This window comes from Anolis sagrei, chromosome Y, assembly GCF_037176765.1.
Source record: "Anolis sagrei isolate rAnoSag1 chromosome Y, rAnoSag1.mat, whole genome shotgun sequence".
NCBI classification, from domain to species: domain Eukaryota; kingdom Metazoa; phylum Chordata; class Lepidosauria; order Squamata; family Dactyloidae; genus Anolis; species Anolis sagrei.
Window position 1 is genome coordinate 15,511,461 of NC_090035.1, and position 24,330 is coordinate 15,535,790.

Consider the following 24,330-nt stretch of genomic DNA (forward strand, 5'->3'; position numbering starts at 1 on the left):
ATGTGTTGATCCAGTATGCTAGACTTTACAAACTAGATACAAATGGGGATGATCCTTGTTCGTATAAGTCACAGACCCAGGTACGGAGTACCTTTCAGTCTATAGTGTTGGATCTCTGCACTTCCAGACCAGGCTTTTGTAATCCCCCGTCAAGAACAATTCCAGGTGTAATGACCTTGCAAAGTCAGCCCAGTGAAGAGGTCAGTAGGGGTAGGGTAAGGTCATGACATCTGAAAAAACAATCCTTTCAGGTATATTTCTGTGCTGCTACCCAATCACGAAATTAACTGTATATTATTTTGTCTGTGCCAGAGTGCTGTGGTTTAGCCACCACAACGTAAGCAGCTGTACTGCACAAGTATGCCTCTCATTTGTTTCTGTGGGGCCCTTGCAGTCATTTGACACAAGATTTCTCACTTTTTAACATGCCATGATGTAATTGTAAACCTCCCTCAATACAGCTGCTTTCTGCTGCCTTGCTTCCTTTTCATCTCAGTTGTATGTGTCACGCTTCTAACACGAAAGCTTACTCATCTGGCATTCATTAGTTGCTCCCAGAAGGATGGGGTGGGGAAAGAAATGGAGGCAGCACTGTTTGCTTCCCTTGGAGCTCTGCATTTGCTCCTTGGCTGAGCTCAGTGATTTTTAATAGATTTTTAATTCAGGGATATGTCTGTTGAACCAGAGAGATTACACTGTGTTGCCCAAACGATGTCCATCTGCACCTCACTCAGAATATACCAGAAGAATGTCACAGTGAAATAATGGAGCGAGGGCACAGACTGGATTGGCCAGCGAGCCCTCGATGAGAGGTCAGCATCTCCACTAAAAAGGCAGCCTTTGTTTGCGCTTGCTTGTCAGGCACAGTCTGACACTATCTTTGCAGAGCGCTGGTGCTGATCAGCTCTTCACTGGGGTGCAAGGGATGAATTGTGACAGAAGAGCTCATTGAAATGAAAATGTGGGCTGTAGCTCTGCAGCGGGTTCATTTGGATCCTTTAGGATGGTAACAATTGGCGCAAGTGTATTGTGTGCTGCGAATGGAATTGCCATGTACTACCCTCTGCTCATTCTTGGGCATTGGGCAAGGGAGGAAGGATGCAGTCGATTCTTAAATTCAGCACCTACTGCAACTCAGCTCTTCAAAACCTATTTTTTCAAAAATACAGATTAGCCAATTAATGCCGTGCTTTGAGTTAACCTCTCCCTCTAGACATGATGATTGACAGTTTTATTTCAAGTAAAATCTTTATTATATAGTCAGGTTTTTTAAATGACGTTTCATCACAAATAGGTAAAGTAAAAAAAATTACAATGGCACCCAGAATAAAAGCAATCAGTAGAACAAACAGGATGCATATATCAACAATCAATACACTTGGAAACTTTTTTATAGTTAACATTACATGCTATCTGTGCAGTTCCAGCAAGAATTGCAGGTCCAAAGAAAACATGTTCCTTTGTTACACTGTATCATCAGAATTGGATCCCACTTAACGGATTCAGTTAATTGCCCCCTCTTTTTGATTATTTGTCACATGGAGTAAGATTCAAGTATGAAAATTTTTGGGTTGTTATTGTTTTTTGCCTGGAATTTCCATTTTTGAGTGTTGCTGATTGTTTCTTGCCTGGATTTCCCCTGTTTTTGAGTGTGGTTCTTTATTTACTGTTAGGATTTTTTTTTAAATTAAATACTGGTAGCCAGATTTTATTCATTTTCATGGTTTCTTCCTTTCTGTTGAAATTGTCCACATGCTTGTGGATTTCAACCAACCTGAACACAGCATATTATTTGAGAACACAGAAATGCTGGACCGCTTTAACAATTACCATGTCAGACAATATAGAGAAGCAATTTAAATCCACAAGCACATGGACAATTTCAACAGAAAGGAAGAAATCATGAAAATGAACAAAATCTGGCTACCAGTATTAATAAACTCTAAAATCGTAACAGTACATAAAAACAGGGGAATTCCAGGCAAGCTAATCACTTCCCAAGAAAGGATTCCCCCAGGCAGTAAGAAGCCAGACTTTGAAAACTGCTAGGTCATTAAATGCTAATCAAGGTGACCAATGGTTACATTCACACCTAGCTCCAACAGACAAGAGTTCTTTCTGTGGACATCATTCCACAGATATATAAACCCAATTTTCCTAGTTTCCAACAAACCTCTGAGGATGCCTGCCATAGATGCAGGCAAAATGCCAGGAGAGAATGCTTCTGGAACATAGCCATACAGCCTAGAAAACTCACAACAACCCAGTGATTCCGGCCATGAAAGCCTTCGACAAATACATGATTTTTTAAAAAAACTTATCTCATTTAATAATAGTCTAGGAACGTAGGTTATAATTTTACTTTTAAAATCCCCTGAAAGCTGAAAGGTTGAAGCTGTTTCTGTACGGTGGCTTTTTCCTGATTTGGTATGCAGACTATTTTATACTTACCTTTCCTGGGAATCTATTTCTGATCCTTGTATTTGCTTGCTGACACTATGAAAAGGACATTTTCACCCCAGGTCTTAGAGTGGGGGATTGGCAATGTTATATTACTCTTTCTGAGAGAACTGCCGGAAAAGCCAGAAAGAAAATTTAAAAAAAGCTTCCTTTGTTCCTTAAGAAACTCCAGTGTGACTCATCTGGGGCAAACACCGAGCAATGAGGAAAACGCACACCTCAAACATTAAGCCCCAACAAAAGGAAATCCGTCACTGTTTTTATGTCCGTCCAGCTCTGATTGCTGACCTGTTCTCTTAATGGGTCAAAAGCAAATGAAAATCTTTGCTGCGGCAGCTTAGAGTCCAAGAGATCTTTTCAAGTTTAAAATTGCCAAAAGAGCTATGGGTTCTACAAATCTAAAGCATTTTCTATCTTTAGTAAGCAAAAATAAAGCGCTTTCTAAACATGCCCATGCAAACCCCGTGATTTCAGGGGAAGAATATTGAATTGCTTGGGGCCAAATGTGCTTCGGCAAGAACATTGCACCCCTCTGGCTATCCATGAAGTTTGTGCTCTTAATTTACAGTACAGTAGTGTTTAAACTGGCTTGGTTGAAATCTCTGCAGACTTCCTGTTCAATATGTTGCAGAAAAATACTAGCTGGTATAAGCTCTTAGAACTTTTGAAGGACTAGCTTCTAGTTCAGTGTTTCTCAACCTGGGGTCGGGACCTCTGGAGGGGTCACGAGGGGGTTTCAGAGGGGTCACCAAAGACCATCGGAAAATATTTATTTCTGATAGTCTTAGGAACCAGGCTGAAGATCTCTCTGCCTGTCCTTCGCGTCCTTTTTGGAAACAGACAGCAAATCCTCCCACCAAAAGCCCTCCTCCACTGTGATTGGCCGTCTTCTCAGCCAAGGGGAGGGCTGTTTCTTAGACTCCAAGCCGGGAGGGGAGGGCAGGTGTGTTCGGCACATGGCAGCATGGTGCACATGCCCAAGCGAGGGAGAGTGTGCAAGCTGGAGGGAGGCTCACGCAAGATAGTTCCTTCAAGGCATGGGGGTTCTGTGTGGGAAGTTTGGCCCAATTCTATCGTTGGTGGGGTTCGGAATGCTCTTTGATTGTAGGTGAACAATAAATCCCAGCAACTACAACTCCCAAATGTCAAGGCCTATTTTCCCCCAAACTCCACCAGTGTTCACATTCGGACATATTGAGTAGTCGTGCCAAGTTTGTTTCAGATCCATCATTGTTTGAGTCCACAGTGCTCTCTGGATGTAGGTGAACTACAACTTCAAAACTCAATGCCCACCAAACCCTTCCAGTATTTTCTGTTGGTCATGGGGGTTCTGTGTGCCAAGTTTGGTTCAATTCCATCTTTGGTGGAGTTCAGAATACTCTTTGGTTGTAGGTGAACTATAAATCCCAGCAACTACAACTCCCAAATGACAAAATCAATCCCCGCCCCCCACCCCACCAGTATTTAAATTTAGCTACGAGGGTTGAATAAAAAGGAATGTTCCACCTTTGTAACTCCTCAACAGATGACAGTACTGGTATGCGGCAGGTATTGGTTTGTTCAGTAGACTCTCCTCTACAGTTCTGTTTTGCCGGAATGCCTTAGCATTGAACGGTTGTGTTGTTAAAGTGTGAACTATGGAACCCTGCACAAACGGTTGGTTAATGTGACTTAAGCAACGTGCAGTCATTGAATTCTTGACAGCAGAAGGTGTCATCTCAGTATCTTTAAACTTACTTGCCCAATGATGCACAGTACTCACATCAACATAATCACCATAATCTCTGATGAATCTCCTTTGGGGTGACATCTTCTGCTGTCAAGAATTCAATGACTGCACAATTTTTAAGTCACATTGACCAACTGCCTGTGCAGGGTTCCATACTTCACACTTTAACAACACAACCGTTCAATGCTAAGGTATTCTGCCAAAATGGAACTGTAGAGGAGAGTCTACTGAACAAGCCAGTACTTGCTGCATACCAGTACTGCCATCTGTTGAGGATTTATGAAGGTGGAGGCATTACTTTTCATCCAACCCTCGTATTTGTGCCAAATGTGGTTCAGTGAATGAAAATACATCCTGTATATCAGATATTTACATGACAATTCATAACAGAAGCAAAATTTCAGTTATGAAGTAGCAATGCGAATAATGTTATGGTTAGAGAGGTCACCACAACACGAGGAACTTTATTAAGGGGTCGCGGCATTAGGATGGTTGAGAAACACTGTTCTAATTCATGGGAGTTGAGTTCTCTATTCGTATTGATCCCAAAATGGTTGCTCAAGAAGGAATTAGGCTAGCATACTTACCCCAGGCAGGCGAACATCCTATAAGTAGGGAAAAGTTATGAAAACTCTCAGTGGTGCGGTTTCCCTTCCCACATTTCTGAAGGAGGGTTGCACCATGTGATTCAGTGTAAGTGTAGTAAATGATGGACAAAGCCCTGATTTGTTTCCTTTTTCAAGCCTCTCATAACCTTAACCGAAGTTGTTTCATGCTATTACTAGGTTGAAGGAACCAATGGTAAGGATTTAACTCCCAGGGTGAAACGGCAAGAGCTCTGCGTATGTAACACTTTCAACCATTAAGCTCCAAGCTCTTTCATCTTTCTTTTTTCGGCTTCTGCTTCTGCTGCCGTTAAACTGGCTTCCCGTAGTCTGGTGCAGGAATGGGCCAACTTGGGCTCTCCAGATGGTTTGGACTGCAACTCCCACCAGGGGCCTGAGGCTGTTAGGAATGGTGGGAGTTGCAGTCCAAACCATCTGGAGGGCCCAAGTTGGCCCATGCCTGGTCTAGTGCCTTCATGTTGTCATATGGATTCAAGCAGCCCTTGTAAAAGTCTTCGAGATTAGGCTTTTATTGTCCAAAGTCCAATTATCTGAAATATTTCAGGCAATCTTCTCTTTTTTCCTGGATGGGGAAACCACAGAAGAGCCTGGTGGAAGGTGGCCACGGTGCGGCCAGAGGCACTTCATCACTGGCAAGCGGAATAGTCGCAGGGGGCTATGGGACCACAGGGATGCCAGGCGCTGCTCTTTGCTGCATGGATGACTATTGTTGCCAGGGCTTAGCTGCGAAGGGATCCAAGGGCTGATCTAACAGAAAGGCTGGAGCTACAACCCAATCAACTAACACTCTTAAACACCACTGATTCTTTAATGACTGATCTGCACGTCACAAAATCTAGGTATAGGTATGGCGGAGACTAAAGGAGAAAATGCCAATTTCCTAGTGATTAGAGCTGAGGGACCTGAGTAATGCAGAGGGTCACTGTTTTGGCCCCTTGGAAACGGGCCCAGAAGACTACAGGTATTTATTTACTACGTTTGAATGCCACCCTTCTCAGCCCTCAGGCGACTCAGGGCAGTTTACAGCGGCAATGATTCGATGCCCCAAAATACCGTAAAACATTTTAAAACATCAGCACATAATAAAAACCAGAACAAGAATATTAAAAACATAAATCTTATCTTCTTATACCAACTGGAAAACTCCCCAAGTCATGATATGGAACTGGATAAGCCTGTCAGGAATTGAACAACTAAGGGGCCTGTGTTGTGCTTTTTGTGTGTGTTGTGTGTCAGGAGCAACTTGAGAAACTGCAAGTCGCTTCTGGTGTGAAAGAATTGGCTGTCTGAAATTACTACAAGAAAGGAGATTCCACCTGAACATTAGGAAGAACTTCCTGTGAGAGCTGTTCAGTAGTGGAAAACTCTGCCCCGGAGTGTGGTGAAGGCTTCTTCTTTGGAGGCTTTTAAGCAGAGGCTGGATAGCCATCTTTCAGGGGTGCTTTGACTGCAATTTTCCTGCTTCTTGGCAGGGGTTGGACTGGCTGGCCCATGAGGTCTCTTCCAACTCTATGATTCTATATGGGGGGCGCCCATATATTTTACCATCTTGTGGGAGGCTTCTCTCATGTCTCCGCATGGGAAGCTGGAACTGACAGACGGAAGCTCACCCTGCTCCCCAGGTTCGAACTGCTGCTCTTTTGGTCAGCTGTCCTGCCAACACAAGGATTTAAACTAGGGGTCCTCAAACTTTTTAAACAGAGGGCCAGATCACAGTCCCTCAAACTGTTGGAGGGCCGGATTATAATTTGAAAAAAACATGAATTCCTATGCACACTGCACATATCTTATTTGTAGTGCAAAAACACTTAAAACAACACAATAATTAAAATGAAGAACAATTTTAACCAATATAAACGTATTAGTATTTCAATGGGAAGTGTGGGCCTGCTTTTTGCTGATGAGATAGGATTGTTGTTGTGTGCTTTCAAGTCACTTCAGACTTAGGTTGACCCTGAGCGACGGCCGGGGAAATGACCTTGGTGGGCCGTATCCGGCCCTCGGGCCTTAGTTTGAGGACCCCTGGTTTAAACCATTGTGCTCCCGGGGAAATAGTAATGCAGTTCATGATTCAGTTCAGTAGCATGCATAAGCAGTGATGAGTTTGAGTGTTTTCCTGACAAAAGTGTGTGAGGACCTTCACGGAAGAGGCAGAATTCTCTCTTCCAGACTTTCTGTCTCTGATGATTTTGAATAGCATTCTGTTCGTTCATTGTATCATAAAGCGGATTTGTGGCATCGTAGCTGCTGGGGATTAATCTCTATGTCATGACCCCCAAAAAACTGCCTTGGCAGCCTCCTGATTGAAATTTGTCTTGATATGTTGGGAACTCATTCCTGAAGTGTGTTACTAGTCAATGGGTGTCTTGGCACCTCATAACTGGGAGAGGAAGCCCGACATCATGTCCCAGCACTTCCATCTCCAGTGCCTCTGAAATCCTTCCATTGGGGTGATGCCAGACTGAAAAGGTCATTTTGTTGAGGGGAAGGGTGCATTATCAATTGAATTATAGTTATGATGTCAATCTTGACCTTAATTTTGAAAAGGTGCATTCAGTTATCTGATTCTTCCATCTTGAGTGCAAGCTGAGCATCTCTGCTACTCAAAGTCTATATAACTTGTCCCAATACAATAGTGCAGAATGGCATTAAGAGTATCTAGTCTGAAGGGGAACTTTCCTATTAATTTCCTTGATGGTTGCTCTCCTCATTGAAAAGAGCTGCGTTGTCTGCTCTTTTAAGCCAAAGTCCACCTCCTCACATTTTTCCTGGTCTGCAAGGGAGAGAATAGGCTCATAAAGGTACTGATGGTGCTATAACTGGAGACCAGTGAGAGCCAAAACATGTCACATTCATGTTTTTTGTAAACTGAGATCACCCTCTTAAAAGTGAATATAAGGAAAGATACAAACGTGCTTCCAGGTAAGTGTACTTATTGTGCTCCAAGACTGTACAAAAGCCACATTTTTATCTGTGTTGGCAAGGAGTGCCCAAATGAACAACAGTTTCACAATTTGGATCTGATGACAAAAAGGATGGCAGCGCAAGAGGACCTGCTTCCGAGGTCAAAATGTTGTGTCTGTGAAGCTAATTTGGTCATCAGTTCCTCCAGTTTTGTGTGTCTTGACACCATTATCACCTGGAAATGCAGGCAGATGAGGTTTTGAGGTGTTTTTTTTTTTTTTTTTTGCCACCAACCTCAGTGTGCTTTTCTTTTTTGTTACTGGAAATCTCTGTAACTGGGACGAGGAGGCTGATAATAAAAAAACAATTAAGCCACGGATGTAACTGCTGGAAACTAAGACTCTTAAAATACTGTTTTACAGGATGTCTTCTTAATTTGCTTTTCCCTTGTGAGCCCTGCATCCTTTGAAAATGTCCGTGCAAAGGTGAGTGGAAAACCAGCACTTCTTTAATTCTTTAGGCAGTATTTCCCAAAATGTTTTAACTTGTCTTTCTTCCAGTAATAGGATAAATAAATTCTTTTAAGTACTGGAATGAAAGCAGCAAAATTTTGCTTTCTAAAATGAGGGTTCTTGAATAATCCACCATGATTTGTTTTCAAATATACTGCAATGTATCTGATTGCAATGTTGCTCGAGAATTGCACTCAGAAAAAATAAACCTTCCAGAAGTTCTGCTAATTGAACTTCTCTTTTGCATTGCTACTTTATACAAAAGTTGCGCCCGTGTTTGCTTGACTTCCTGTTCCTTCTCCATTCTTTTGTGTCGTATCTACTAAACGATAAAGTGCAGGCAAGGATTGTGTGGGTTAACCTTTGCACACAACCAGAATACTTTACAGCCATAAATAAATACAGTCCTTCCCGATTCCTAGCTCAAGTCCTGGAGGAAAGGAGCGGCTGCCTCTCCGTCAAGCAGTTCTCAGAGAAAAGAGGGACGTGTGTTCCAGGCCTGCAGCTGGGCACTGGAGACTGGGCTTCTGTCCTGTGTGTTGGAAACAAGGGCATGATTCACACTCCGGGTTTTATGTGTTGGGTACTGATCAGCTGGTAGGCAGTTCATGAGCGCCTAAGGCTTCTTTGAAAGATGCACGCTGTTTTCCCAAAACTTGAAAATAATTATCCCATTTGTTTTTTAAGTTTTGCATCGAATACATTCTTGCACTTGTAGGCAATCCCTGAGTTAAATAGGTTCTTTAGGTTTGTCCTTGAAATTGTATATAAGTCAGAACAACAACATTTTAAAGTGTAACTCCAGGCAAATATATAGAGAGGGGGGGAGCAAGCTAGCTTTGGGGAGATAAGATGGGGTATAAATAAAGTATGATTATTATATTATATTTTGGAGCCTCCGGTGGCGCAGTGAGTTAAACCACTGAGCTGCTGAACTTGTCTAGCAAAAGGTTGGTGGTTTGAATCAGGGTAGCAGCAGCTTCTGCCAACCTAGCAGTTCGAAAACATGCAAATGTGAGTGATTGATAGGTATCGCTCTGGTGGGAAGGTAGTGGCACTCCATGCAATCATGCTGGCTACATGATCTTGGAGGTGTCTTCGGACAATGCCGACTCTTTGGCTTAGAAATGGAGATGAGCACCACCACCTAGAATCGGACATGACTGGACTCAATGTCAGGGGAAAATCTTTCCCTTTTATATATAGCTAGCTTTGGGGAGATAGGGCGAGTTATAAAGTATTATTATTATTATTACTTTATTATTATTATTATTATTATTATTATTATTATTATTATTATTATTATGGCTCATGGGGAAGGATTAACACCCCTGCAGCGTTTCTTTTGCTGTCTGTGCTCTTGTTCAGAAGAATTCACCTCACTTTCTGCCCTTGTAATAATTAGATTTTGAAAAATGTGGCTTGTTACGGAAACAAAGATTGGGGTAAAGCTTTAGTGGAGACACTTTTTCCCTTTGATAACTTCTTCAGGAGTGAATTTCCCTTCCAAGGGAAAGATTCCCCTCACTTCCTGTTTGTTCTTAACTATAAATAGTTTGTAGCTCAGATGTTTGTAACTCGGGGACTGCCTGTATTTTTAATAACATATAATATAATAATAACTCTATTTTTGTATCCCACCTCCCATCTCCCTGAAGGGAATCGGGGCGGCTTACATATGGCACAATATGCCTAAAATAACGCATAATATAAACACACAATACAATAATTTAAGATCAAAACAGCCCCCAATACCTAGGATGAGAACTGTCATAAAACACGGCCAACTGTAAACAGGAACAAAGGAATAGGATAGTGCAAGTTGTAGCTCATGAACTAGGACATGGGACGAAAGTGCAATGCTCTGTCATTAACTGCAGACCGAAGATAGGCAGGGCTCGATCCATTTAGGGCTTTGTAGGTGATGACCTGCACTGTGAATTGGGACTGGAAACTTATCGGTAACCAGTGGAGCTGTTTCAATAGGGTCAGCGTTCGCTCCCTATAATTAGCTCCAGTTTGCAATCTTTAAGAACAGTTTCTGTCTTACTGTATTATGTTCCTGATTATTTTAGTAATTTCAAACTCACTAATAAGTATGATAAATTCCTTCATGTTCTCCGCAGTGGTATCCAGAGGTGCGGCACCATTGCCCCAACACCCCAATCATACTGGTGGGGACCAAACTTGATCTCAGAGATGACAAGGACACGATTGAAAAACTCAAGGAGAAGAAGCTGACTCCCATCACCTACCCACAAGGCCTTGCTATGGCAAAAGAGATTGGTAAGCCAGTTGCAGGGCTGTAGGAATTGGGTCAGGCTGGAGAGGGATTTCAGACTCAGTTCGGATAGAATCCTACAGTTGGAAGAGACCCCAAGGGCCATCCAGTCCAGCCCCCTCTGCTATGCAGGGGCAGACAATCAAAACACCCCTGACAGATGGCTATTCCAGCTTGTCAGTATCCCCCGGTAGCGCAGTGGGTTAAATCCTTGTGCCGTTGGAACTGAAGACCGACAGGTCGGAGGTTCGAATCCAGGGAGAGCGTGGGTGAGCTCCCTTTGTCAACTCCAGCTCCCCATGTGGGGACATGAGAGAAGCCTCCCACAAGGATGGTAAAACATCAAAACATCCGGGCGTCCCCTGGGCAATGTCCTTGCAGACGGCCAATTCTCTCACACTAGAAACGATTTGCAGTTTCTCAAGCCACTCCTGACATGAAAAATAGTAGTATTCTTCTGGAGACACTATTCCAAGTGAGGGCTGATCAAGCAGAATGGAGCAGGACTATGACTTATACTATTTACGCAGGCTAGAATCACATTGCCTATTTTAGCCGCTGTGGATTTTAGCTTTGGATTTATGTTCAACTTGTCCACATAAGACTCATGGGTCCCTTTCACATGGATTGTTATCGAATCAAGTGCAACCCATCCTATATCTCTGCATTTCACTTGTATTGCCCCAATGTCCTACTGTAAATTTCTCCCTACTGAAAATCATTTTGTTTCTTTTGGCCCAACTCTAAATCTGTTGTGGTAATTTAGGATCCTAATGCTATCCTCTGGAGTATTAGTTATCCCTTCCTGTGTGACACAGGGAGCACCCGTTGGCACAGTGGGTTAAACCGCTGAACTTGCCGACCTTCTGTATTCACAGACCTTGACCATTTGCAGCTTGAAAATATTCTAAAACAGGAACCTTTGTATAAGGTACACTGTTTTACTATAAGAGCCCCCTGTGACGCAGTGGGTTAAACTGCTGAGCTGCTGAACTTGCTGACCGAAAGGTCGGCGGTTCGAATCCAGGGAGTGGGGTGAGCTCCTGCTGTTAGCTCCAGCTTCTGCCAACCTATCAGTTCGAAAACATGCAAATGTGAGTAGATTAATAGGTACTGCTTTGGTGGTAAGACAATGGTGCTCCATGCAGTCATGCCGTCCACGTGACCTAGGAGGTGTCTACGTACAATGCCAGCTCTTTGGCTTAGAAATTGAGATGAGCACCACCATCCCGAGTTGGACACGATTTGATTTAATGTCAGGGGAAACCTTTACCTTTTATTTATGGCTAGCTTTGGGGAGATAGGGCGGGTTATAAATAAAGTATTATTATTACATTATTATTATTATTGAATCACATGGGGAAGGGTGTGTATTAAAACCTGTAATGTTTGTTTTGCTGTCTGTTCTCCTGTTCAGAAGAGTTCGCCTCACTTTCTGCCCCTCTGATGATTAGATTTTGAAAAATGTGGCTTATTATGGAAACAAGGATTGGTCACCACCCTCCAGAGTCGACCACGACTGGACTTAATATCTAGGGGAAACCTTTACCTGTACTTCCTGTTTGGTCTCATTTGCCAGTGTGATGAGCATGCCTTCTCTTTGTGCAGGTGCTGTAAAATACCTAGAATGCTCGGCCCTGACGCAGCGGGGCCTCAAGACGGTCTTTGACGAAGCCATCCGGGCCGTGCTCTGCCCTCCTCCCGTAAAGAAGCGGAAGAGAAAATGCCTGCTGCTGTAATGATGCCCCCGACCCCTTCTCCGAACCTTCTGTGCTTTGCTTGGAACAATGGAGCATTCACATCAATGCCAAGTTCTTCTGTTTTTAAAAAAATTAATTCTCTTCCATCAATTTTTTTCAACTTGTCATCAATTTCCTATGCCCCTTTGTTTAAGAGGTTAGATTCTTCTTTCTTCTACTAAAGAGATCCTAAAAAAAAAGACAAACCTATATAAAAGCCTTATTTTCTTTCCATGTCCTTTTTGCTCAGATTAATCAAGTGTTGCCAAATTACCTGCTCATTACTATGTTGCATTGTTGTGCTTTGTTCTATGGAGCACAAAACCTGTTTTTTAAAAGTCAAACAGGTGTCTTTAAAGATACTAATGTTTATTAGGAATTGCAGAACTTTATAGTTTTTTTTTCCAGATATCGTATCAGTAGGAAAACGCTGCTGTTTCAGTGCATTCACATTCAACCGATGATCGTAGTCTCCCTTTCTCATGCCTGAGCAAATGCAATAATTGACAACATCCAGGTTCCACTATTTTTGAGGGGAGGAAAAAAAAACCCTTTTTTGCTTCTATGGACTGTAACTAAACTGTTTTTCCTTGAAGTGTATTGTCTTCCTTGACAGCAGCGTATTGTTTGGATGGATGAAAAGTTATCTTGTTCAAGGGAGATTTCCCAACAGTATTTTGACACTGTAAAGATCAATTTACACTACATTGTCAACGCCTAGTTCAATCAAATGCATTTCTCTCGTGTGTATTAAAACCAGTAAAACAAAACCCTCGGTTGCAGCAAAACAATAGATGAAGAGAGGGCTGGTGTTTTTATAGATCACTTGTTTGCATTTCCCAGTAGGGCATTCATTTACTACCATTTTGAACTGGTCATTCCCTCCCACCCTCTTGCTATTATATAGATGCTTTTATTCTGGAAATCTCTTCCTTCTGAGCAATATAACGTGTATTTTAGAACCTGAGTATATTTGCATTTTTTTTGTAGACTAGAGTATTCCAGCATAGCCTTGTTTCTGTCTTGTTTCCCTCCTTCTACTTTGATATTCCTGCTTTGGAGAGGCTTTTCTTTTCAGTTGTCTGGTGACTTGGTGTAAAAATCATGTGCAGCAGATATACCACTCCTAGTAACTTTTTTTATATGTATATTTCACACCACCTTAATGACCTTTCTCTAATGTCACCATTTGCCAGGTGTTCTGACGCTGTAACTTTACTAATGCTGACAATTGCCCTCTTAACCTCACCATGAACATGTATTTCCTGTTGGTTGATCTAGTTGCGGTAATTGGGTCTGTAACGTAGTGCTAACTAATCATGTTCCCGACATCCCAGAGGCTGGCAAGAACACACTGAATGACGACAACCTGTCGACTACTACTAGAACAAACAAACATTAAAAAAATGCGAGTTTGCAAGATTATGAAGTTTTTACATTGATCTTTTTGGTAATGCAATTTAGCAGTATGTTTTGCATGTATGACTTAATAAATTCTTGAATCACACTCATGGTGGAACTTGGATTTCTAACGTTCTGTTGATGTATGGCCTGTATCCCTATAGATCAGGGGTCCACAAACTTTTTAAACAGAGGGCCAGGTCACAGTCCCTCAAACTGTTGGAGGGTCGGATTATAATTTGGGGAAAAAAATGAATGAATTCCTATGCACACTGCACATATCTTATAAACAATACAATAATTAAAATGAAGAACAACATTAACAAATATAAACTTATTAGTATTTCAATGGGAATTGTGGGCCTGCTTTTGGCTGATGAGATAGGATTGTTGTTGTTGCTGTGTGCTTTCAAGTCGTTTCAGACTTAGGTTGATCCTGAGCGAGGGCCGGGTAAATGACCTTGGGGGCTGTATCCGGCCCCCGGGCCTTAGTTTGAGGACCCCTGCTATAGATGATGCTGGTGAAGCTTTGTTAGGATAGTTTGTCAGTATTTGACCTCAATTGGGGGGAAAAGGTTGGGCTCCGCGTAGTTCTTGTGTATAGCTGACTTTTTGTATTCAATGGCTCTTGGAATCAAATCCCTGCGGATTTGATTCCAAGATATGGAATTGGAGTGGATCCTTTGGCAAGCATTTTGTAGGCTAGAGCACTACTTCTTAAAGCACTACTTCTCCAAATGGGGGCCCTTTTGCGCAATGTTGGGGTCCCAAAGATTTTGGCATCAGTAAATGTTTTCTGAGAGACACCTAGTGGCCTCCTTGCCCATAGGCCCCTATGGCCAACCTCCCCATAGAACAGGCATGGGCAAACATTCTAACTTGGGAGCTGCATACAAACACTCCCTGCTAGGAGAAGGAAGGAAAGAGAGAAGGACAAAAGGGTGGAAGGGATGGAAGGAGAAAGAGGGAGAGAGGCAAGGAGGGAGGAAAGAGGAAAGGAAGGAAAGAGAAAAGGATGAAAGGGAGGAAGGGAAGGATGGAAGGAAGGAAGAAAAGAGAAGGAAGGAGAGACAAAGGGGAAGGTTAAAAAGGTGGAAGGGAAGGATGGAAGGAGAAAGAGGGAGGTAAGGAGGAAGGAAAGGAAGGAGTCACAAAAAGGAAAAGGTTAAGAAGCCCTGGGCTAGAGAAGAGGGGTTGCTTAATTCTGGGTTTGCCTTTAAAGGAACACACTATTCCAAACTTGGCTTACCTTAAATAACTAACTCTCCTTCAGAAAGGAAGCGTTGACATTCCAAATTTTTTCTAAGACCTTACCTGACTAGAATCTGGGTTAGACTGCAGCCGGGAGAAGTCGTTCATTTTTAGCGCAACACACAGGATTTTGCAACACAGGCTAGAAAAGGCATGGGTAAACTTAGGCCCTCTGGGTGTTTTGGAGTTCAACTCCCACAATTCCTAACAGCCTCAGGCCCCTTCCTGAGGCTGTTAGGAATTGTGGGAGTTGAACTCCAAAACACCCAGAGGACCTAAGTTTATCCATGCCTGGGCTAGAAGGAACTTGCCTACTTTCTTTGAAACTTAATGTATTAAAAGCATTAGCCAGAACTCCAATTCTGCATTTTCTTGAGAATTTCTCTCAAAAGTGTTCAAGAGGAGCCAGCATGCAATTGGGAACCCCCTTTGCCCCCCAAAATGATACTTCAAGGGACAGGGTTGAAGAGAGAAGCGTTCTGCCAGGAATAACAGGCTCATGATCATCATCTTGATTTTCAAAACAGAAACAAGGTCGTATGAAAATTTTATCACACCATAGTTCCAACACTACCACAAAATGGCTTAGTCTCAGTAATAAATAACCTTCATTGTTTCCTGTACACACACACACATTTTCACTGTACAAGGGTGTGAAATGCTTTTACAACCAAGGTTTTGATCAGACCAGTGTTTCTGAACCTGGAAGTTGCGACCTCTGGGGGGGGGGGGGGTGATGAGGGTTATCAGAGGGGTCACCAAAGACCATCCGAAAACACAGTATTTTCTGTTGATCATGGGGTTCTGTGTGGAAATTTTGGCCCAATTCTATCATTGGTTGGATTCAGAATGCTGTTTGATTGTAGGTGAACTATAAATCCTAGCAATTACAACTCCCAAATGTCAAGGTCTGTTTTCCCCAAACTCTACCACTTGGGGCATATTGAGTATTCGTGCCAAGTTTGGTCCAGATCCATCATTGTTTGAGTCCACAGTGCTCTCTGGATGTAGGTGAACTACAACTCCCAAACTCAAGGTCAATACCAACCAAACCCTTCCCAGTATTTTCTGTTGGCCATGGGAGTTCTGTGTGCCAAGTTTGGTTCAATTTCATCATTGGTGGAGTTCAGAATGCTCTTTGATTGTAGGTCAACTATAAATCCCAACAACTCCCAAATGGCAAAATCAATCCCCCTCAACCCCACCAGAATTCAAATTCGGGCGTATCGGAGTTTTGTGCCAAATTTGGTTCAATGAATGAAAATACATCCTGCATATTGGATATTTTCATTATTATTCATAACAGTAGTAAAATTACAGTTATGAAGTAGCAATGAAAATAATTTGATGGTTGGGAGTCATCACAACATGAGGAACTGTAAGAAGGGGTCGTGGCATAAGGAAGGTTGAGAAACACTGGATTAGACTAAGCTGCTCGGACAACTCTTCGGGATTTTCCTCACGAAACATGTCCTTGCTTAGAATATGGGGTTTCAACCCTTTAAAAATTAAATATGTATTTATCAGGGCTGAAAACCTGTAAACAAAGAGAACAAATATTGCATATGTATCCCAAGTATTCGTTAAGCAGGAAAGTAAACCAAATATTTCTGACATCCATGGTAGTGCAATGAAAGGCGCAAAGCCCAGCTCACCTTGCTGGGACCTTTGTGTCTATCCAGGCAGTCGATAAGAGTTGTCTTGAAGTTAAATGTTCATTTCCTGCTAGTGGTTTTTATTTCCGAGTTGACAAGTGCTTCTTAAACCTGCAGGTCTGTCCAGTTCTATCAGGCAAGCACAAATGAAAGGAGGCCCATTGCCTTCCGCGTCACTACTATCCCAAAGCGAAGTCCACCGTAGTCACTCTCTTCTATCTCCCTGCTCATCAAATTCACTCCTGCAGAGCTCTGGATTATGCTTAAAATCCACGATTGGCTCCTTTGCTCCAGTGAAACCGAAGGGTGCCACCTTCAAAATGACATGATACATTAAACAGCCCAGAATGACGGCCGCAGCGTGAAGTGTGTTGTGTGCTCATCATCCAGGAGTTATAAAAACAGCATCAACCTCTATGCCAGGCATGATTTCAGGACAGAGGGGCTGCTGCTCTTGCAAACAGATACATGGCCGCTGTTTCCCTAAGTCTACAGTTATACAATGTTCACGGAGGAGTCTCCTTGTGCTTGACAGGAAAGGAAAGACGTGTTGGCTTGAATAAGACTGTCGAGGGCTTTGAGGACGACATCCGGCATGTGATCCGTCAACATCTTGGGGCTGATTAAAATGTTACCAAAGGCAGTTTCTTTTGACCAGTTGGCAGTGTACCTGACGTCTGAAGAGCACCACCTGCAAAAAGGGACAAGAGGTGTAAGATGTGAGCATCTCTTTCACATCATCATCATTATCATCATTATATACACAACAAGATCACTCTGCTGGCTTTTGTATTGGATCACATGCCTGACACTTCCCAAGTGTCTACGACTGTGTGATGTATCGGCGAATAATGCGTGCAGATCTGAGTAGGGTGGCCTTTTGCAGCCGGCATATGGTAATTTTTTCAGATTTTTTAAGTGCAGGCCAAGGTCTTTAGGCACTACACCCAGTGCACCAATCCCCACCTTGACTGGCTTGAACAAGATCACTATGCTGGCTTTTGTATTCGATCACACATTGGACACTTCACTCTCTAGGACTGTGTGATGTATCGGCGAATAATGCCTGCAGATCTGAGTAGGGTGGCCTTTTGCAGCTGACAGGTGGTAATTGTGCCAGCACCGACTGTTTTTAAGTGCACCCAGTGTATCAATCCCCACCTTGACTGGCTTGAGCAAGATCGCTATGCTGGCTTTTGTATTCAATCAAACATTGGACACTTCACTCTCTAGGACTGTGTGATGTATCGGCAAATAAAGCGTGCAGATCTGAGTAGGGTGGCCTTTTGCAGCTGACAGATGGTAATTTTTTCAACACTGATTGTTTTTAAGTGCAGGCCAAGGTCTTTAGGCACTGCACCCAGTATGCCAATCACCACTGGGATCATTTTGACTGGCTTGTGCCACAGTCTTTGCAGTTCGATCTTCAAATCCTCATATCATGTCAGCTTTTCTTCTTGTCAATTTGCTGTTGCCTGGGATTAAAACACTGATAACCCACACTTTTTTTTACTTATTATTATTATTATTATTATTAATAATAATAATAATAATATTAATATGATTCTGATGTATATTTATATATTTATATCCTGCTTGCTTTTTCTACAAAAGAGACTCAAAGTGGCTTACAGTAAACCAAAGAAAATACAATTTAAAACCTAAAAGTATACAAACATAAAAATAGAATTAAATATTCGTGCTCTTAAAAAGTAAATAGTTAAAATCCCTAAAGACTTTCAGTTCAGTGCAGCAAGAAGCATTTACCTACCTATTCTATGGTAAGGGCTCACTACATACAAGTGCTCTTGAAAGGCCACCATATCAATCCCCAAACTCTTCACTGCTCTGTGTTGCCTAAACCGATTTGTCTCCAGCTGGGAAAATGTACCTCTCTGCCTGGGAGATTATGAGGGTTTTGGTCCAAAAGACATATTTCACTTCATACTGAATCTAGAACACTCGACTCATACTCACATAACTCTTTGTCTACCTTCCAATTTGAAGATTATGAATATCTTCAGATTTGGACCAAGTCCATATTCTTGCCTTCTTACCTCCCCATTGTCATGGCTTAGCCTCCAATCTAATGAGGAATACTTGGCTACTGCTTTGTGACACAGAACAGTATTATTCGGCTGTCAAAATGTACAAAAAATATTTTTGTCAAAGGGATCAATACAAATTGATGCAAATTAATGGTTTGAGGTACTTGCTTAAGTACTAGTTTAAAAAGTAACCAATATAAAACATCTCTGTTTACTATTAATAAAAAAATCCTGTATAAATATGTGAAGAGAAGTCATAGGGAGGAAGGAGCAGGCTTCCTTTCTTATGCCCTGGAGACTAGGATGCAGAACAATGGCTTCAAACTACAGGAAATAAAGGAGATTCCACCTGAACATGAGGAAGAACTTCCTAACTCTGAGAGCTGTTCAGCAGTGGAACTCTCTGCCCCAGAGTGTGGTGGCGGCTCCTCCCTTGGAGGCTTTTAAACAGGCTGGATGGCCATCTGTCAGGGGTGCTTTGGTAGTGATTTTCCTGCTTTTTGACAGGAAGGAAATAGAGTTAGAAGAGATGACCCACAAGGTCTCTTCCAAACTTTCTAACTGTGAGAGCTGTTCAGCAGTGGTGGTGTAGGCTTTTAAACGGAAGCTGGATGGCCATCTGTCAGGAGTGCTTTGAATGTGATTTTCCTGCTTCTTGGCAGGGGTTGGACTGGATGGCCCACAAGGTGTCTTCTAGCTCTATGACACTATGATTCTATGCAGTTTCAATATAAAAAATAAATATAATATTCTCCATAATATCATATTCATATCTGCTTCAATTTTTTTTAGGTTGGACTAGCACATTTATTACCATCTAGTTTTCAGTTTTCTATTAAAAGAGTGCATTTCCTGCCAGGGCAGACAGGAAAGGGAAGTTTGGAAATCACAGAGAGAGAGAGAGAGAGAGAGAGAGAGAGAAAACTGATCTCTCTCGAAGACCATCACGAATTTTGCCTGGTTTCCAGCATGAATTGTGACCACAGCCTGCAACAGGCAGGTTAACAAGTCAATGCCAGGGTCACTTCCTTGAGGACAGAAAGTGCCTTAGAAGAGAGTCATGTCTGCTGTCTCAGCGATGTGAAATAATAGCCTCAAGTGGACAATCACTCTCTGGAATGTTTTCTTGATGCCAAAGAGAGGCCAAAAGTATCTTGTGCTAGCAAACACGGTTCTTAAAATAGAAGCAGTTTTACGAAATCGACAGAAAATTGAGACAGGGAAGTAGCAACGGTTTTGCTACACATAACAAACATAGAATCATAGAATCCTAGAGTTGGAAGAGACCTCATGGGCCATCCAGTCCAACCCCATTCTACTTGTCACAATCCCCATTGACTAAAAAGTGGTTTATAAATATTTTTTAAAAACCCCAATGTTTTGAATATGTAAACAACTAGGTACTTATGTATTCTCGAAGGCATTCAAGGCTGGAATCACTGGGTTGCTATGAGTTTTCTGGGAGGTATGGCCATGTTCCGGAAGCATTCTCTCCTGATGTTTTGCCCACATCTATGGCGGCATCCTCAGAGGTTGTGAGGTCTGTTGGAAACTAGGGGGTTTATATATCTGAGGAATAATGTCCAGGGTGGAAGAAAGAACTCTTGTCTGTTTGAGGCAGGCATGAATGTTGCAATCGGCCAGTTTAGCACTGAATGTCCTTGCAGTTTCAAGATCTGCCTGCTTCCTGCCTGGGGGAATCCTTTGTTGGGAATCCACAAGCATGTGGACAATTTCAATAGAAAGGAGGAAACTATGATAATGAACAAAATCTGGGTTGTTGCAGGGTTTTTTTGGACTATATGACCATGTTCTAGAGGCATTTTCTCCTGACATTTCATCCTCAGAGGTAGTGAGGACTACCTCTGAGGATGCTTGCCATAGATGCAGGCAAAACATCAGGAGAAAATGCCTCCAGAATATGGCCATATAGCCCGAAAAAACCCTGCAACAACCCAGTGAAAGCCTTTGACAATACATTGAACAAAATCTGGCTACCAATATTTTAAAAAACTCTAAAATCAAAAGATTAAATAAAGAACAACACTAAAAAAAAAAAAAGGGAATTCCAGACAAGAAACAATCAGGGCCAGCTAATCACCTTCCAACAAAGGACTTCCCTGGGCAGGAAGCAGCCAGACCCTGAAATTGCAAGGCCATTCAATGCTAATCAAGGTGGCCAATTGCAACAATCAGGGCCAGCTAATCACCTTCCAACAAAGGACTTCCCTGGACAGGAAGCAGCCAGACTCTGAAATTGCAAGGTCATTCAATGCTATTCAAGGTGACCAATTGCAACATTCACATCTGCTTCAAACAGGCATTCCACAGATATACAAACCCCACTTTCCTAGTTTCCAACAGATCTCAAAACCTCTGAGGATGCCTGCCATAGATGCAGGTGAAATGTCAGGAGAGAATGCTTCTGGAACACGGCCAGACAGCCCGGAAAACTCACAGCAATCCAGACTAGGTTCTTAGTGCTTCTTCAGATGATTTGCCCACTGAGCCAAGGAAAACTGCTTAAATATTCAAAACAACAAGGCATTTGGTAGCATGTGAAGAGAGAAAGAGGGAAGTGAAGAGAGAAAGGAGGGGAAGCGAAACAGACTGGAGAGCTCAAAAGTGGAAGCCAAGCGAGACATAAAGGGCGGCTGTGGTTTTTTAGCACACGTGGCAGGATTTGAAATACTATGGGACCTTTTTCTGTATGGACAAAATGCTTGAGATGGATATGCTTCCAAACCCAGAATACTGTTCCTTTGTCTTGAGCATCCCTGCTTCTCTGACCCTTTTCTGATGGCCAACACACATCCATGCTCTCTTCATTGTTCCAACCGTTGTTAAACATATTTGAACTTCCTTGAAGGCAAAATGATAATTCAGGGGTCAAAAGAGGAGCAGGATGCCTAGCAGTTTACCTTCTTGTGCTGTTTTCCTCCACAATGTGAATGATTCTCCCAGGGAGAAACAGGTGAGGATACTGCGGAGGAGAGTTTAAAGGTGAGTCGTCATCCAGGCTGTTGTAAGAAGGTGACCGGTGGACCATGAGGCTCTCTTCGGCCAGGAGAGGCTGGGCCAAAGCCAACTCATTCCGGCCGTCCAGTTCGGTGGGAAAGTTATCCGGTTCCCCTCCAAACACTTCGTACCAACAGCCATGCAGCAAGATCTGGTACTGTGTGGCAACAAAAGGGAACAAAGAGAACAGATGGGAAGTGGTGAAACCATTTGTCTATGTGGGATCACATCCAAATCAGGAAGAACACTAGTACCCACAACAATTCTGCTCCATTCTTCCAAGACATACAGGGTCGAAGTAAGCTCCCAATCATTAATAGTCTAGCTTGCTGTTGACCTCTGCAGCCCGAAAGACAGTTGGATCTGTCAGGTAGGAAATTTAGGTACCGCTTAATGCGGGAAGGGCAATTTAAGTAATTTATGACACCATAAAACCTTCCAGCAGTGTGCAGAAGAATGAGGAAGTACTCCATCAAGAGACCTGGTGTCACAAGTGGACGGTGAACCGGCAGCTCCCCCTGTGGCCGGAACCAAGCATACCCTCATGAAGTTGGAAAAAGCTGGAATGTTAAATTGCCTCTGTGTCTGTCTATATATTTTCTTGTCCTACCTCATCCAGGGTTTTATCATTTTACCTCGTCCATTTGGCCCGCCCATTCTGTTTGATTTTATATTGTGTTAACTTTCTTTCTTTATTTTATTTTGCTACTGTACATATTTTGATGTAATTTTGTTGTCTGCATCTTGTATTTTATTTTGCTGTATTGCACTTTTGGGCTTGGCCTTTTGTTACCCGCCCCAAGTCCCCTTTTATTAATTTTATTGTTATATTATTATTATTATTATTATTATTATTATTATTATTACTATTATTAAGGACACAACAAGATGAGTCCACAGCAAACAAGATCACTCTGCTGGCTGTTGTACTGGATCACACATCGTACAGTAGCTAGGATTCTGTGATGTATTGGCGAATAATGCGTGCAGATCCCAGTAAGGTGGCCTTCTGCAGCTGGCAGATGGTAATCTTGTCAGTGCATATTGTATTTAAGTGCAGGCCAAGGTCTTTAGGCACTGCATCCAGTGTGCCGATCACCACTGGGACCACCTTTACTTGTTTGTGCCAGAGTCTTTGCAGTTCAATGGCCCCCCGGCTTTGGAATGCCCTCCCTACTGAAATAAGATCAGCCACCTCGCTAATGGCATTTCGGAAAAAACTGAAAACTTGGATGTTCGAGCAAGTTTTCAACTAATTCCGATGTGATGATGTTTTGATCATGGACTAGCAATCAAGGATAACGAATTGGATTACGACTTTAACTATGAGATGTTCCGGTCTGTATTGGTGGCCCAATACTATGTATGTATATGTATTTATTTTATATTTTATTTTATATTTTTAAAGTGAATATTGTATTTTTAAATATGTTGTAAACCGCAATGAGTCGCCGCACAGGCTGAGATATTAGCGGTATACAAGTGTACTAAATAATTATTATTATTATTATTATTATTATGTCTAAATGGCCCTGAATGTTTGCCATGTATATGTGCATTATAATCTGCCCTGAGTCTCCTGCAGGGTGAGAAAGGCAGAATATAAATACTGTAAACAAACAAACAAACAGTGATGACGGTCCTTCAAAAATTCCCTGCCTACAGGATGTACCTCAGATCAAAAAGCGAAATCTCAAGACAAGTCACTAGTGATGAAGAGTCGTCTAGGCGACGTCCAAGGCAGCCAAGGTGGCAAAGTCCACAAGTCTCATGGAGGAAAGGGGAGTCAGATCAATTTTTCTCATGAATCGATCCAGGATTTACACTCCTATCCCTGACCTATTCTGCTCCATGAAAAACAGAGTTCAAAGTGTGTTGTCAAAGGCTTTCATGGCCAGAATTACTGAGTTGTTTTTAGGGCTTGAGATCTGCTGGGAGATGGGAAGATGTGGAAGGAATTGTGTGTGGAGCTAAAGCACAGGGAGGCTCTGGACCATTTGCACTATACTTGCAAAACCACAACTTCCTCATCACAAGGACCAAGTAACAGACACAGCCATACTTAAACTCCTTATTTACCATTTCCTTTCTGCTGAACCCTTTTTTGAAAAAGAAAACGGCAGAAATCCAAGTTTGACAGGGTTAAATTCATGAGTTGACAACTTGGTACAAAATACACTTCTTTACAAATGGAACTAACGGCATATGATTTAAAACCGCAGTGTTCAAACTTTGGTCCTCCAGTTGTTTTGGACTTCGGTTCCCAGAATTCCTGACTATTGGATAAGTTGGGAGTTGGAGTTCGAAATTTCTGGAGGGCCACAGGTTGTAGGCTACAATTTTAAAACTTTTTGTCCTTTTAGGCAATGTTTCTCAGATTTTAGCCTTCCAGATGTTTTTCAAAGCATTAATTTTATTTACATCCATATATTCTGATATGTGGAGCCCTGGTGATGCAGAGGGTTAAGCTGCTGAGCTGCTGAAATTGCTGACCAAAAGTTTGGCAGTTGGAATCTGTGGAGCGGGGTGAGCTCCAGCTGTTAGCCCCAACTTCTGTCAACCTAGCAGTTTGAAAACATGCAAACAGGCAGGAAGGTAACAGCTCTCCGTGCAGTCATGATGACCACATGACCTTGGAGAGGTGTCTACAGACAACGCAGGGTCTTTGGCTTAGAAATGGAGATGAGCATCACCCCACAGAGTCGG

At 42.4% G+C, this 24,330-nt stretch overlaps 2 protein-coding genes across 2 annotated transcripts in view; one reads left to right on the top strand and one right to left on the bottom strand.

The window, feature by feature from the left end:
- The window catches only part of LOC132782023 (ras-related C3 botulinum toxin substrate 1), a 30,606-nt gene extending 16,848 nt beyond the window's left edge, over positions 1–13,758 (top strand). The window contains exons 4-6 of the mRNA XM_060786662.2: positions 8,142–8,204; positions 10,358–10,517; positions 12,121–13,758. Coding sequence (XP_060642645.1) covers positions 8,142–8,204; positions 10,358–10,517; positions 12,121–12,251 — 354 coding nt within the window. The 3' untranslated portion in view covers positions 12,252–13,758. The remainder of the gene's footprint in view (positions 1–8,141; positions 8,205–10,357; positions 10,518–12,120) is intronic.
- Positions 13,759–15,438: 1,680 nt separating this feature from the next.
- Positions 15,439–24,330, bottom strand: part of LOC137095154 (diacylglycerol lipase-beta-like) — a 33,978-nt gene continuing 25,086 nt past the window's right edge. The window contains exons 15-16 of the mRNA XM_067461472.1: positions 21,528–21,781; positions 15,439–17,249 (exon numbers count right to left, since the gene is read on the bottom strand). Coding sequence (XP_067317573.1) covers positions 17,054–17,249; positions 21,528–21,781 — 450 coding nt within the window. The 3' untranslated portion in view covers positions 15,439–17,053. The remainder of the gene's footprint in view (positions 17,250–21,527; positions 21,782–24,330) is intronic.